Source organism: Thamnophis elegans, chromosome 4, assembly GCF_009769535.1.
Source record: "Thamnophis elegans isolate rThaEle1 chromosome 4, rThaEle1.pri, whole genome shotgun sequence".
Lineage (NCBI taxonomy): Eukaryota > Metazoa > Chordata > Lepidosauria > Squamata > Colubridae > Thamnophis > Thamnophis elegans.
In genome coordinates, this window is record NC_045544.1 from 85633313 (window position 1) to 85647067 (window position 13755).

Genomic DNA, 13755 nt, shown 5'->3' on the forward strand with positions numbered 1-13755 from the left:
TTTTCTTCATAACATGCAAAATTAATGGCAGATATCAATTAATTTGAAGTGAGATTCACAAAAGGTGTCCACCAGTGATCTAATTATGTGGAGTGGCGTACATGAGAGCTGTCAGTCTTGCAAGTAGGAAGAAACAGCAGTAGGAACCACAATAACTGAAATATTTGTATCTCTTTCATAGATCTGCCTCTTATCTCTCTATAACAGCAGGCTCTATCTCCACAACAGGAACTGAAATGCGATTATGCATTTATGCTAATGTATTTTAGAATTTCTAGCTCAATCATAGGCCTAATGACCCACTGAAATATTTAAAAAGTGAATAACACAACAAAATAAAACACACATCAGGAAAAGACAAAATAGTTTTACTTAAATACCAGTACATTAGAAACATAACAAACAAAGGAGGTTTGTTAAGCTCTTAATGATCTGCACTCCAATCTTTAATGGAAGCCAAGAAGTTTGTACCAATCTGACTTTCTTGGTTTCTCACTGCATTTTGCAGCTTAAGTTTGCACAATTAATTATGCAGTGTTCTGAAAACAACAGCTTTTCCCTATAATTCCAACTCTGTTGACATTTAATTCCCCACCCAATTTTTCTTAATTTAACCATGGGACAGTAGGGGCAGCTATACTTTAAAGCTCCTGCAAATAGAACAGAAGGTTCTACAAGGTGTTATATGAATGCATTAATAAAGACCTTCAAAGGAAAGTGCTACAAGCTGCATGCAAATAAAAGACAAGCAATTTGCAATCTCTAGAAGGTGTCTTCTCAGTCAGCCTTGAGAAAAAATTCAGTCAGAAGAAGTATGGTAGAAAATGTTCCCTGCTAAAGATCTGTGAAGTATTATTGCAGCTTAGCTTCCCTTTGAAGTCTGCAAATTAGAGAAGGGGTAATATTTGTAGTGATCTGGGTGAAAATCAATGGCAGAAGAATATCTACAACAAAAATAACAGTAGTATTTATACTATATCATGTACAATTAGCAGTAATATCTGTTTATATATCAAAAAATAAACTTATTGAGTCGCTGAAAGCAAATAAAACCAATGGATTCAATGAACTACCGGTAATTATAAACTCCTACCCTATGACATGAAGACACATACGTATATCAGGAGGCCATGTTGCCAACAACACAACCTATATAGCCGCCAGCTATCACAATGCAAATACTAAGCTGTATCCTTTGCATAGCAATGTAACGATGACCAGTTATTATCTTGACACCATTGAGGTTGGTTACAAGGATCAATGTACTTACTCCCCATATCAAGAACACTGTTATCAGATTTTCCTGTTTCTTAATGGCTACACTAGCCACTTACATACTGATGGGGAGGGGGGAGGGGGAGAGGAGAAAGGAGGAAAATCTACATGAAACATGTGCTATTTGACGCGCTCTACATGGGGCTGCCCCTGAAGAGTGTTCGAAGACTGCAGTTGGTCCAGAATGCAGCCGCGCGAGCGATAATGGGTGTACCCAGATACACCCATGTTACACCTATCCTCCGCGAGCTGCACTGGCTCCCCATTGGTCTCCGGACCCGCTTCAAGGTGCTAGTCGTTACTTTTAAAGCCCTACATGGTACTGGACCTGTCTACCTGAGAGACCGCCTCCTGCCATTTACCTCCCAACGACCAATAAGATCACACAGGTTGGGCCTCCTCCGGGTGCCGTCGACCGGACAATGCCGGCTGGCGGCCCCCCGAGGGAGGGCCTTTTCTGTAGCTGCGCCGGCCTTATGGAACGAGCTACCCGCGGAGATCCGGACCCTTACCACTCTCCTGGCCTTCCATAAAGCGACCAAGACCTGGCTGTTCCGGCAGGCCTGGGGCTGTTGAGTAACAATCCAGCCCCACGTGATTGAATGGTGATTTTATTTTAAATAATTGTACTTTGAATATGCTATGTCTTTGCTTTGTTGTGAGCCGCCCAGAGTCCCTAGGGAGTGGGCTGCATACAAATTTTATTAAAGTTACAAGGTTACAAAGATATAATGAATGCAATGTTAAGATAATGCTAGAACTTTAAAAAAACAATAATAGGAAAGATAATCAATTTATCTTATCATTCTTAATCACACTCATAAAATGGCTAAAAGGGCACTTTTCTCTATAATATGGGACACATGGCCATCTTATTTAGATTGGAGGCAGATTCTGGATGCAGGAACATCTATTCAATTAAAAAAACATTAAGTATGCATCTTTGAGGGTCATTGCCTATAGATTCCACGTTTTAAAAAAATACATACAAAAACACTGCACTCTGCAATGGAACTCAGTGCAATATGCCAACATTTATGTCAATAAAACTTGGCTACAAAGCAAATACTCAGAATAGTGAGTATTTGTTTAAACTATTTAAATAAAAAGGTTTTATACCATAAAAATAGTTACTGTTATTAATTTATTGGAAAATGTAGTTCAAGAATCTGAATATGTATTAAGGCATAAATTGCGGATTGCAAAATATTTTTCTTCCCTTCCTTCTGGCTAAAGTCTGAACACAGATTACTCAACGCAACCAATCTATTTAACCAAGTTATGATTAAAGATATGAAGCAATTGTAAGAATTAAGGGCTTGGAAACACCACACAAAAAGGAAAACAAGAACGAAGGAGTCATTTGAAAGACGTGGAGAAAGTAATAGCAAAAAAAGGGAATTGTTCTATACTTTATCAATATAATTCATGTATTAACTTTTGAAAAAGTATAAGCATATTGAACATACAGATGAATAAAACTTCCTTATTTATTTCAAATCTTCCTCTCCCTTCTTTTTGCACATGAAAATCTAGAACTAGATGAGTTCCTATTAGGTGATCTGGGCAGCATAGATAATTAATATCTATCTTACTTTAGAATATAGAAGGAATTCTGTAGATAAATGACAGTTTAAAAAAGTTTAACATTTTTGAAAAGAAAAATTAAAAAATTAAAACAGACCCTGTAAAAAATTGTACAGATTATTTAATTCTAAAAGGCATAACATGTGAAATAATTTCCAGAGGAGAAACAGTTAAAAGGCAGGCAGTGTTAGGAAAGTGAATTAATCGTAATAACTAGAATTTTTAACAAAGAGGCATTTAACAGATAATCTAATCTTTATTTCACTTTCACCACTGGAAGAAAATCTGTAATGGAAATAATACAACCACCAATAGATGTTATGGGACAACACCTCATACCACCTGCTGTCTAAAATCTAAGGATATATGTGTTTCTCAGGGGAAGATTATCCATAAAGGAAAATCCTGCTGGGAGGTATAATAAGAAGCTGAGTTTACTCTGAAGTAGGAGTGTACTGTGGCTCACTAATTGAAGTCATGTGGATACAATCACACATGTAAATGTAAGTAATTGTGTACAGCCCTTGGGTGTTAAGATTACTCAAGTGATAAATGGATTATCCAAAATATAATGAAAGATTTGAATAATTTATCTGTATAATTAGATTTTGCCTTTAGGTTTCCATTTATCACTAGGACTGAAAAATAAATGTTTGGTACCTACTGAACCATCTATATGGCACCACCAAACTGACTTTGGCCAATTCTAAAAAGGTAAACATGGCCAGATCTAGTTATACTTGGATGGCAGACATAGATACTTGAGCTATTCTATGCATGTAGTGTATACTGAGGAATTGAAGCAATGGGAATATATCAAACCATTTACAAATTATGCTTACAGGACTGCAGGGACATGAAGTCACCAAGAATTGATTCAGATTTGAGGGATATTTTATCTTTTCACTATAGATACTGAATTTGCCAATAGTATAACAAGTCATTCAGTTCAATGTATAAGGTCAGAAATGGAGCATTACAGATGTACTGGTAGAATTCTTTCATATAAAAGTGCTTTATGCACATTAGTGAGAAAAATCCAAAACCAACTCTAACCAAACTTTACTTCACCTTAATAGATAGTAAATTAATGCAACATTACAATAGCCAGGTAGATCTCTAAGTTCTCTTAGAATAACCATGCTGAGCTTATATTTCTATGTGCTGCCAAGCTTTGAGCTAATACATTAGCATATTCAGTGTTCACTATGGTTTTTGAAGCTACAGTGGTGCTTAAAAATGTATAAACCCTTCTGAATTTTCAATATTTCTGCATAAACATGACCTAAAATGTGATCTATTTTCCACACAAGTGATAGAGAAGCCCTTTAAAGAAATGAAAGGAGTATACTTGTTCATTAAAGAAAATGTGGGGGAAAACAAATTAGTTAGCATTACAATCAGAACATATCAGCTGACCCACAATCCTAGTTCCCCCCCCACTGTAACATTCTGCAAATAAATTAGACAGGTAATAGTCAGGTAAAAAGGTTATTACCATATGTTGCCTGTTAGCAATACCTTTTAAAAACTCTAATGTAAAAAGATAGACCAGTTTTTGTAGACCCTTGGTATTGTGGTAAATACCAGTATTGTTAATATCTATAGGAAGAGAGCAGCAAATTAGATGGTGTCTCTAGATATCATTAGTTTCTGCACTTGTGATTTATAGCATCACTTTGCCATCCTGGTTTAAAACAGGCTTTATGTTGCCACGGAAATGGCTGTGTAATACAATAAATCATTGTGTACAGCTCAAAATGAGTGGGCAAATGAGAAAAATTAAAAAGCTCTAATATGCAAATACAATACACAAAAAATACCTCTAGCTATTTTTAAAGGATGGCTCACTTGAGAAAAAACTAATACTCTATGTTAATCTCTTACCAAACTTGATAAATTGCCCATGTTATGAGAAAAATGCTTTTTGAAGGTAATTCTTGATGCATCAGGTGGTGTTTTTATAAAAATCTAGATCAGAGAAAATGATTAATCTTAGGTATGGGATAAATTTCTTTAAATATTTTATTTCTTAAAGTTGTATATTGCCATCTCACGGAGTCTTTATCCCTCTAATATCTCTAATCTATTTGTGCTGTCTCTGGTCATTTACAACTTTTAGGAAAAACACAATTACATTATTGTAACATCACAGCCTTTTATTTTAAGCCTTACCACAAGGAGAGATTGTGGGAAGGAACCTCTCCAGTCTTTGCTTAACAGTGTTTCTCAACCCAAGGTTGTTTTTCAAAAGTCAACTGGCTTTTCTTGTTTTTCTTTGAAGACTTTTAGCTTCTCCTCCAAGAAGCTGAAGAAAGTCCTCTTCCAACAGCACCTTTGGGACAACCATGACCTGGATGACAGAGAAGCTCAATAGGCTTTCTCAACTTTAATCTTTTAAGCCCTATAGACTTCAATTCCTCTCCCCTTTGACTGGGGACTTCTGGGGAGTTGATGTCCACAGGTTTTTAAAGTAGCCAAAGTTTAGAGTCCCTAGCGAAACAATTTACAAATCCAACCAAGGATAGCCAAATAGGTAAACTGGGAATTTAGAGAAACTCGTGTCCTTTGCCCTAGTAAATCGCCATCTGTCCACTGCCTGCCCCTCATCGCTACAGATAGTACCCCGCTGATCTGTGCTGTATTAAAAGAAGCTGTCTTAAACTGGGCTTCTCACGCCGCAACAGAACTCGAGTCGACCAAAGTTTTGCCATCCTCTTGGTCGGCTCTGAATATTTTAGCATTCAAAGAAAGTTAACGCCTCCTCCTCTGAAGACTGCATTCACATTGAAGAGCGTTAACTTTATGGATTAATCTCCCAAATACGTCTGGAGGAGGAGAAGAGAATATTTCCCACGTGGCAAGCAGGCTGCACAGCTGTGGAAAATCCGTCCGACCCACCTAATCTTAAAAGGCAGTTCCATCTACTAGGTTTCCCCTCCGGAGCGGGGGCGCATGCGCGGCTTTCCGAGTCGCCTCCTGTTTTCTTCAAGAGCGAAGCGGCTGCGATGTTCCCTATTGGTTTTCCGTAGAACGGTAGGTAGTGGGGTTGTGTTGCTGGTGGCCAAAGTAGGCATGGGGGGAGGGTGGGGCGGCGAGAAATACTCTCGTTAAGGCTCTGGTTGGCCGCACTGGCCAACCGTGGGAAGCGGGAAAGCCAAGAGTACCCAGCAATTAGGAGTACGGGAGGAAAAGCGGGAGCTGAGCGTCTTTGAAAAAACAGAGAGAGAACGGCAGCAGCTGTTATCTTGGCTGCCGCATCTCTCCGCCGACCAGCTGCCTCGAGAGAAGGGAGCCGACGGAAGGAGCGACTGGCTTGCGACTGGGTCTTCGAGACCTCCCCGCCTCCTTAAGCGACTCCCGTAGTCTTCCCAACCTTCCACCTGTTGTCGTTATTTTGTTCCGAGGGGATTTGTCGTGTATCATTTTGCTTCGCCCTCCTGACTGTCATCTTGCCCTGGTCCAAGGGTTAAAAGCTTAATTTATAGTGTGCTCCCCGATCGGGGCAGCAAAATCCGGATGACTATTAGATGGCAGCAAAAAAGAAAATCCTGCCTCTTCTCTGTCGCCTTAATTGTCTGCCGGATTTTTGCACCCTAGTTCTGATAGGTCCCTGCAGCTTCTTCTGCTGCTCCCTGTTCTCCAAGTTCAGTTTTGACAGTTGCTTGAAGTTCAGAAAGGAGAATTATTGATGCAGAAGATCACATTGCTTGAACTTCTGTTTAGTAAAAAATGATATTGAGGAAAGAGGAAGTGCAAAGCAAGGTTAGGCCTCTATTACTTTTATATATAACATTCTATTCAATATTCAGATATTTTATGCCGTGATCTTGAGGGGTTTTTTAAGCTGTCCAAATGAGGACAGGCATTTTGAAAACTTTAGTAAGTTATCTATAAATACATATATATTCTAAGACTGAAAATATTTCAGTTTCAATTATTGGTGGGAAGTGAAAATGATTCCATTATGCCATCTGCAGGAATTTTTGAAATTGTTTTTGAGAAACAATTTGAAAGTTCAGAAAGGAGAAGTATTAAGCTATGTTTTTTATCTCTTATGCAATTGTGATTACTAAATTATTTTGCTTTATGGATTCTGATTTCCTGATGGAGCAGTTGGAATCTTATATTTCTATGGCAGGGAAGAAATGCATTTTCTAATCAAATCACTATCATATCACATCTATTTGCCTATAATTTATTTTGGGCGAATAGCCTTGTTCTAGCCTGATTTCTTCCACTCTTTCAGAATTCACTGCATAAATATCTGGAAAAATAAATGACTGAATCAGAGATAAATAAATTGTAATTGCAACTGTAAAATTGAGTTAAAGGAATGATAGTTTGTACCTCTTAGAAATATTTATTAATTTATTTAACTGGGTTTATAGACCAGTCTAATTATAATGTACATCTGCAACGGTATACATCCCAGTTGGTCTAAAAATACACATTAAAAAATATCTGTATATCTCTATCTTCAACAGCAAACAATAAAACAAAAAAATGGGTGAGAGGACATTGACAAATCTTAAATGGATTGACAGAAGCTATTGGGAATAAGTCCTCCAGATATTCTGGTCCTGAGCCATAAAGGAACTTAAATGTGACAAACAGGACCTTCCATTGTATCAAAGAGCAAATAGGAAATCAGTATAGCATTTGTAATAATGTATTCTATAAGCAGACCAAAGCATACCTTTCAGATCCCGGCATTCTGGACCAGATGTACATTCTGACTCTCTGCAAGAGTAGTCCCACATAGATTATATTGTAGTAATCCAGTCAGATGATGTTAAAGACATAAATGACTGGAAGTAAACACTTCTGTTCCAAGAGGGGTCATAACTGGCATACAAAATGGACCTGCGTAAAGGCTCCCCTGGGTACAGCTGCCCCTGCTTATCAAGCATAATTTTGAAAATTTTAAGTGAATGAATCTTTCTGGAAGTGGTCTTTTATAGCTTTAAAGACAGTTAATACTTGTAGATGGTTGGAAATGAGCATTCTTCCATGCTTGAACAGCTATGAAAACATAAATAGACAAAAAGTATTATGTTAAGATTTTTAGTCCTTCACTTAAATAGATTAGGTCATCACCTAGATGTCAAAAAGTACACTGGATTAAAGCTGTAGGGTTAATGGTATAACCAAAATATAGAGACCCACTTACCTAGTCTGAATGTTATATATCTTTGAAAATATTAAAAGTAAAATAAGAGATTCTGTACCTGTGCCTTCTTCCAGTCATAATTCTTATTAACCCTTATGCAGAAATATTATTAAAATGTTGACATGCTAAAGGATGTTTATTTGAATCTGCTAAATGTTTTTTTTTTTTGAAATACTTAATGAAAACTGGTATTTGTAAGTATTGCTTAAAGTTGAATAGTTTTTGTTTAAAGTTTTTCCCCTCTGAACTATATAATATAAGATTTGCTTATATTGAGATGAGTGGCAAATAAATTTAATCAAATAAAACAAAAATAAATAATCTGTAAAAGTGTATTTTTCCTGCTATACAATTTCTTTTTCAAGTAGGACAACATGATTCCATTCCTGACTTTTGATGCTGGTCATTCACATCTGGTTCACTTGTTAAGTAGAAGAAATAATACTGAGTCTCCAAATGAGACCTACTGTTACAGTTCTGCAAAAGGAAGTACTGTACTTCAAGGAGTAACCTTTGGTGGGGTTCCTACTGTCCTGCTGCTTGATGTAATCTGCTTTTTGGTAGGCTTGATTCATTTTTTTATAGCTAGCTAATATTTTTTCTTTCACATTGTTGACTCATGGCAATTTGAAGAGTGAATAAATAGTTTGTTTCATTTTGCTGAAATATATATAGCTTTGAAAAGAAGGGCTTCAGTATTCCCTTCTTCCTGCTCCACTAGGGAGAACTGTGCTGGAAAATAAGGCTTGCCATGCTGATAGCAATTCTACTTCATTGTCTTGAATTTGAAAAAATTTGTACTGTCTGCCAAGCTAAAGGTAGCATTTGTTTGTTTGAGTGTTTTCCTAATGCAATTTAATATTATTCATTACATTTTTATAATATAATAATATAATCTACGCAACTATAATATTATGTAAAAAGAGCATTCTTTTAATTATTGCATCTTCATTACCAAATATTAGATTACTTTGTGTTGGTGTTCTACTTGATTTTGAAGCTTTTATATTGTCTTATATATTATATTTTCTAAGCTTATATATTATATTTTATATTGTCTAAAGTAAAAGCAAAAATGAAGTGGAAGAAACATATAATTAAACATGAATATTGAACCTTTAATTGATCCCCTTTTTATTTTCTAGATGTTGCTGGCGATATTTTCCTTTATTAGAAGAAGATTTTGGGATTATGGTCGCATTGCATTAGTATCAGAAAGGTAAATATAAGAAGTTGGTGCTCTGTATCCTAGTGTCATGATGGCGAACCTTCAGGTATTATATTACCGTATTTTCACGACCATAAGGCGCACTGAAAATCCTAAAATTTGATCAAAAACCGGCAGTGCGGCTTATAACCCGGTGCGCTTTATATATGGAAAAAGTATGAAAATTTACCGTTTATATGAACCTTGAGTATTGAAGGGATCTCAAAACAATTTCTGTTTCACATTGCGCAGCAACAAACTTGAAGCTCGCAATCGAATGACCGCGAGCAGGCACGCACACGTCCCTCGGGTCTGTCCCTCCCGATTTTACGCTATATGACCTTTACCCCCTTTTCCCGCCGTAAGGACAAGCAAGATGGTAGTGTTTCAGTTGAATTCCACCCTTCACCTTCCTAAAAGGTTTCACATTCCCCTTCCATTCGGGAAATTCTTATCTCATTGCTTCCGAGTACGCGCGAATACGGCGTTATTGAGGGGGGTGTTAACAGGGAGACGCTGTAAATCCTGTAAATCCAAAGTGACTTCGAAATGGCTCCACAAAGGAGACTTGCTTACGAGGCAGATTTTAAATTGAAAGCAATCAACCATGCAAAAGAACATGGAAATAGATCTGCAGCTAGAGAATTCAACATTAATGAGTCCATGGTGCACAAGTGGAGAAAGCAAGAAGATGACCTACGTCTTGCAAAGAAGACGAAGAAAAGTTTCCGCGGCAATAAAGCAAGGTGGCCGCAACTAGAAGACAGACTTGACCGATGGATTTCGAAACAAAGAGCAGGTGGCAGAAGCATCTCAACTGTCGCCATTCGGTTAAAAGCCAAAGCGATGGCAAATGAAATGGATATCAATGACTTTAAAGGAGGGCCTTCTTGGTGCTTCTGTTTCATGAAACGACGGTGTCTCAGCAGTTGCCGGCGGATTACGAGGAAAAGTTGGCCAACTTCCGGAGTTACTGCAAAAGCAAGATCTCTGAAAAAAATATACAGGCCGACCACATCATCAACATGGACGAAGTCCCCCTCACCTTTGATATTCCGGTGAACCAAACTGTAGAGAGAACTGGAACATCAACGGTATCAATTCGCACCACAGGAAACGAAAAGGTATCGTTTACTGTAGTTCTTGGTGTTTTGTCAAATGGGCAGAAATTACCCCCAATGGTAGTTTTTAAAAGAAAAACGTTGCCTAAAGAAACATTTCCAGCTGGAATAATTGTTGAAGTGAATCCTAAAGGCTGGATGGATGAGGAGATAATGAAGAATTGGCTATCAGAAGTTTACATTCGGAGACCGGATGGATTTTTTCGTGCGTCGCCGGCATTGTTGGTGTACGACTCCATGCGTGCCCACAAAACAGAAAATGTGAAAGCCCTGGTGAAAAAGACCAACTCGGAGCTTGCTGTAATACCGGGTGGTCTGACCAAAGAAGTGCAACCACTGGACATAAGTGTCAATCGTTCCTTCAAGGCGAAACTGCGAATCACGTGGGAAAACTGGATGATGGAAGGAGAGCACTCCTTCACGAAGACCGGGAGGCAACGCCGGGCCAGTTATGCCACTGTGTGCCAGTGGATAGTGGATGCTGGCATAAAGTATCCGCCAGAACTGTCATCCGAGGGTTCGCGAAGGCCGACTTCATTCCTGGACTGACCAGCGACGGCATCGAGAGTATCATAACTGATAACTCTGACGATGAAGATACGGGCCATACGGATTCGGGTTTGCTGGATGCCGCCATCGCCCAATTGATGATCTCCGATACGGAGGACGAAGAGTTCGAAGGTTTCATGGAAGATGAATAGAGCCAACTATAAAATAAAGCTGTTTAAAAGTTAAAAAGTTTAAAAAGTTTAAAAAGTTTAATAAAAGTGACTGATTGTTCTCTGTATTTTTTTAGTGTTTAATGTATTTAATTTAATGTATTTAAATTAATAAAGAATGTATTTAAGTAACATTGTAGACTTCAAAAGTAATTTTCAAAACAATAGAAAAGAGCCGTGCAACCGTCACTAGGATCCTTACTGAAAACCCACGCCCTGCTTTTATTTAGTTCTTTGCAATTTAAATGCAGTCGGATTATATTAATGCTTATCATCTTGTTCGAAAAGCTTCCCAAGGACTCAACAGACTCTGCATTTCGCTCCTTTCTTTTCGCTGGAGTAAGGGCAGAATACGGGCAAAAGCCTCAGAGGCTACCGAGCATGCTCAGCAGAAGACATTTCCGTCCGGGGCAACGGCGCAGAGACCATGGATTGCTCGAGATGTAACCGAGGGCGCCTCCTTTGCGAAGAGAGGCAAGATTAGGGCCCTTAATGGGAGAAGGATTAATAGTTTCTCGGGTTCAAGCTGTGGATTCTAACTTTCACAAAGGGAACTAAAGCTGAGCAGGTAATTGCTTTATTAAAGCCGATTCAGTTCGCGGGAGATATTTGGTGCGCTTCTTTGAAAATCTCCCTCCCAATTCTGCCCAATGCCTCCCTGACCTTACTGGACGAACGGTGCAGGGGGGGTGTATCATGTAGTGCGGAGTCCGAGGAGTGGCAGATGTTGCAATTTCGTTAGTAATTTGTTTGTTTGCGAAAGTTGCGCGCGGATGAATGTTGCAAAAAAAATGTGCGCCTTATAATCCGGTGCGCTTTATATATGAAAAAAGTTTGAAAAATTAACGTTAACTGATACTGCACCTTATAATTCGGTGCGCCTTATGGTCGTGAAAATACGGTAGTATAAAATTCTAACACTGAAGTCTGTTGTTTTGTTTTCGACTGAATCTAGGTATTATGAAGTAATTGAGTCCACTTCTGTTATTGAAGAACCTCAACAACCTGAAGAGGTCAGTTGTCTATTGGATTAAACATATGACATTTTGCTATTCATAAAATATTGCCACTTAATATTTTAAGAAATATTTTAAAATGTAATATTTTATGGCTCCCATTTTATTCCAATACTTTCCGAACTAATTTGTGGAAATACGGAAATTTTCTTTAAACGTTAATATTTTGCACTTAAAGAATCAGTGTTCTAAAGAAATGTCACTGTGCAGTTATGTTAACACTTTTAAACTAGGTAAATGTAGACCTCATTATTTGAGGAATGGAATCCTCAGACTGTCCTGTTTGTTTTTATTGTATATCTTTGAGTGTTTGTTTATCTCCAAGACAACTGTATACTCATTCCCAGAGTAACCTATTACTTTTCTGGAATCAAATCTTCTAAACTGGAGGCAATATTAAATGTTCCACAATGGTCTGTCCCCACAGTAGACTATTGTGTCTGCAATAGCACAAATTACTTCCAGCCTACAGGATTCACTTCTGAAAAATTGCCAGTATTTCTCTCCTTGAAATGGTTAGATCATTGGTATCGAAAGAAGATTTAATGTGATCCACAAAAGGAATTGCACGTTCAGGAAGTGGAGAGATCCACATATTTTAAATCATAAAATGGTTGAAATATTAAGTAAAATGAATACCATTTTATGATTTTCCTCTAAAATAATATAAACATTGTAAGTATATTTATCCAATAATGATTGTGACTGTTTCACATCATAATTGTTGCATTTGCAATTAATCTCTCCCTCAGATCCTGTTGACTCTGAGGAATATGTATTAAAATATGGAATAAACAGCACTCTCTTTGCAGTTAGAGAAATGGGAGACACCATTATAGACTATATCAAGCCAATTATTTTATTAGATTTACTGTGTAATTACTGGGGCAATCCCATCTTTTTGGTGTTTTCCATTTCACTAAAGATTTTAAATTCAGGAAGTGTCAAACTTCCATTTGACAACTCTTAAATATTGGACAGGTAAGAATGATCCAAGAATATTACTTCGCTTATTCCTAAATGGTCATAAAAGACAATTTACAGGGATCTTTGGTACCACCAATTCATAAAGTTTGTTTTTTTAAAATTTCCTGATGCCAGTTTGGGTCACTTCAATTCCCTTGTTTGAGAAGTGCAGAATTTAAATTGCCTCAAACGGGTGTGAAACCTGCGTCGTCATGTTGTCACATGACGTATTGTGACTTTTCCCCCTTCGCTAAAATGGGGGTGAGCGTGATCAGGCGATGCATCTAGCCTACGGGCCATGAGTTTGACACCTCTGGCCTAGAGCATACTACAATTGTAGCTGGAAAGAGCAAGTGAGAGTCACATTTTGCAACAGGATTACTGCTAATAATTATTTTTATTTTATTTGTAAAATTTATCGGCCACCCATCTTACCATCGAGTAATTCTTGGCAACTTACAATATTAAAAAGATAAAACTGAGCCCTAACTAAAAGATGGGGAGGGAGGGAGTAGGATGAGAAGGGAGTGAAGTGGGATCTATTATTAATATATCAATCTCTGCCAATGTGAAACCCCTCCATTGGAGCCTCAAGTCAACTGGCAGAGCCAGATCTTTAAGTTTTTGTGGAAGGCCAGGAGGGTTGGAGCCAACCTCACTCTGGGGGCCAAGATGTTCCAAAATGCAGTAG

The 13755-nt window shown here is 37.9% G+C and overlaps 1 protein-coding gene across 6 annotated transcripts in view; it reads left to right on the forward strand.

Annotated features, from left to right (window-relative positions):
- Window positions 1-5231: 5231 nt before the first annotated feature.
- Window positions 5232-13755, forward strand: part of TMEM63A (transmembrane protein 63A) — a 50457-nt gene continuing 41933 nt past the window's right edge. Inside the window, exons 1-4 of one of the 6 annotated variants that reach the window (XR_004255332.1) lie at window positions 5232-5898; window positions 8404-8595; window positions 9181-9254; window positions 12038-12095. Coding sequence is in view for 5 of the 6 variants with exons in the window: in XM_032217050.1 (XP_032072941.1) it covers window positions 5818-5898; window positions 8404-8595; window positions 9181-9254; window positions 12038-12095 (405 nt within the window). In the remaining variant the exon portion in view is untranslated. The other 5 variants (XM_032217050.1, XM_032217052.1, XM_032217053.1 and 2 more) reach the window with 5 other exon arrangements.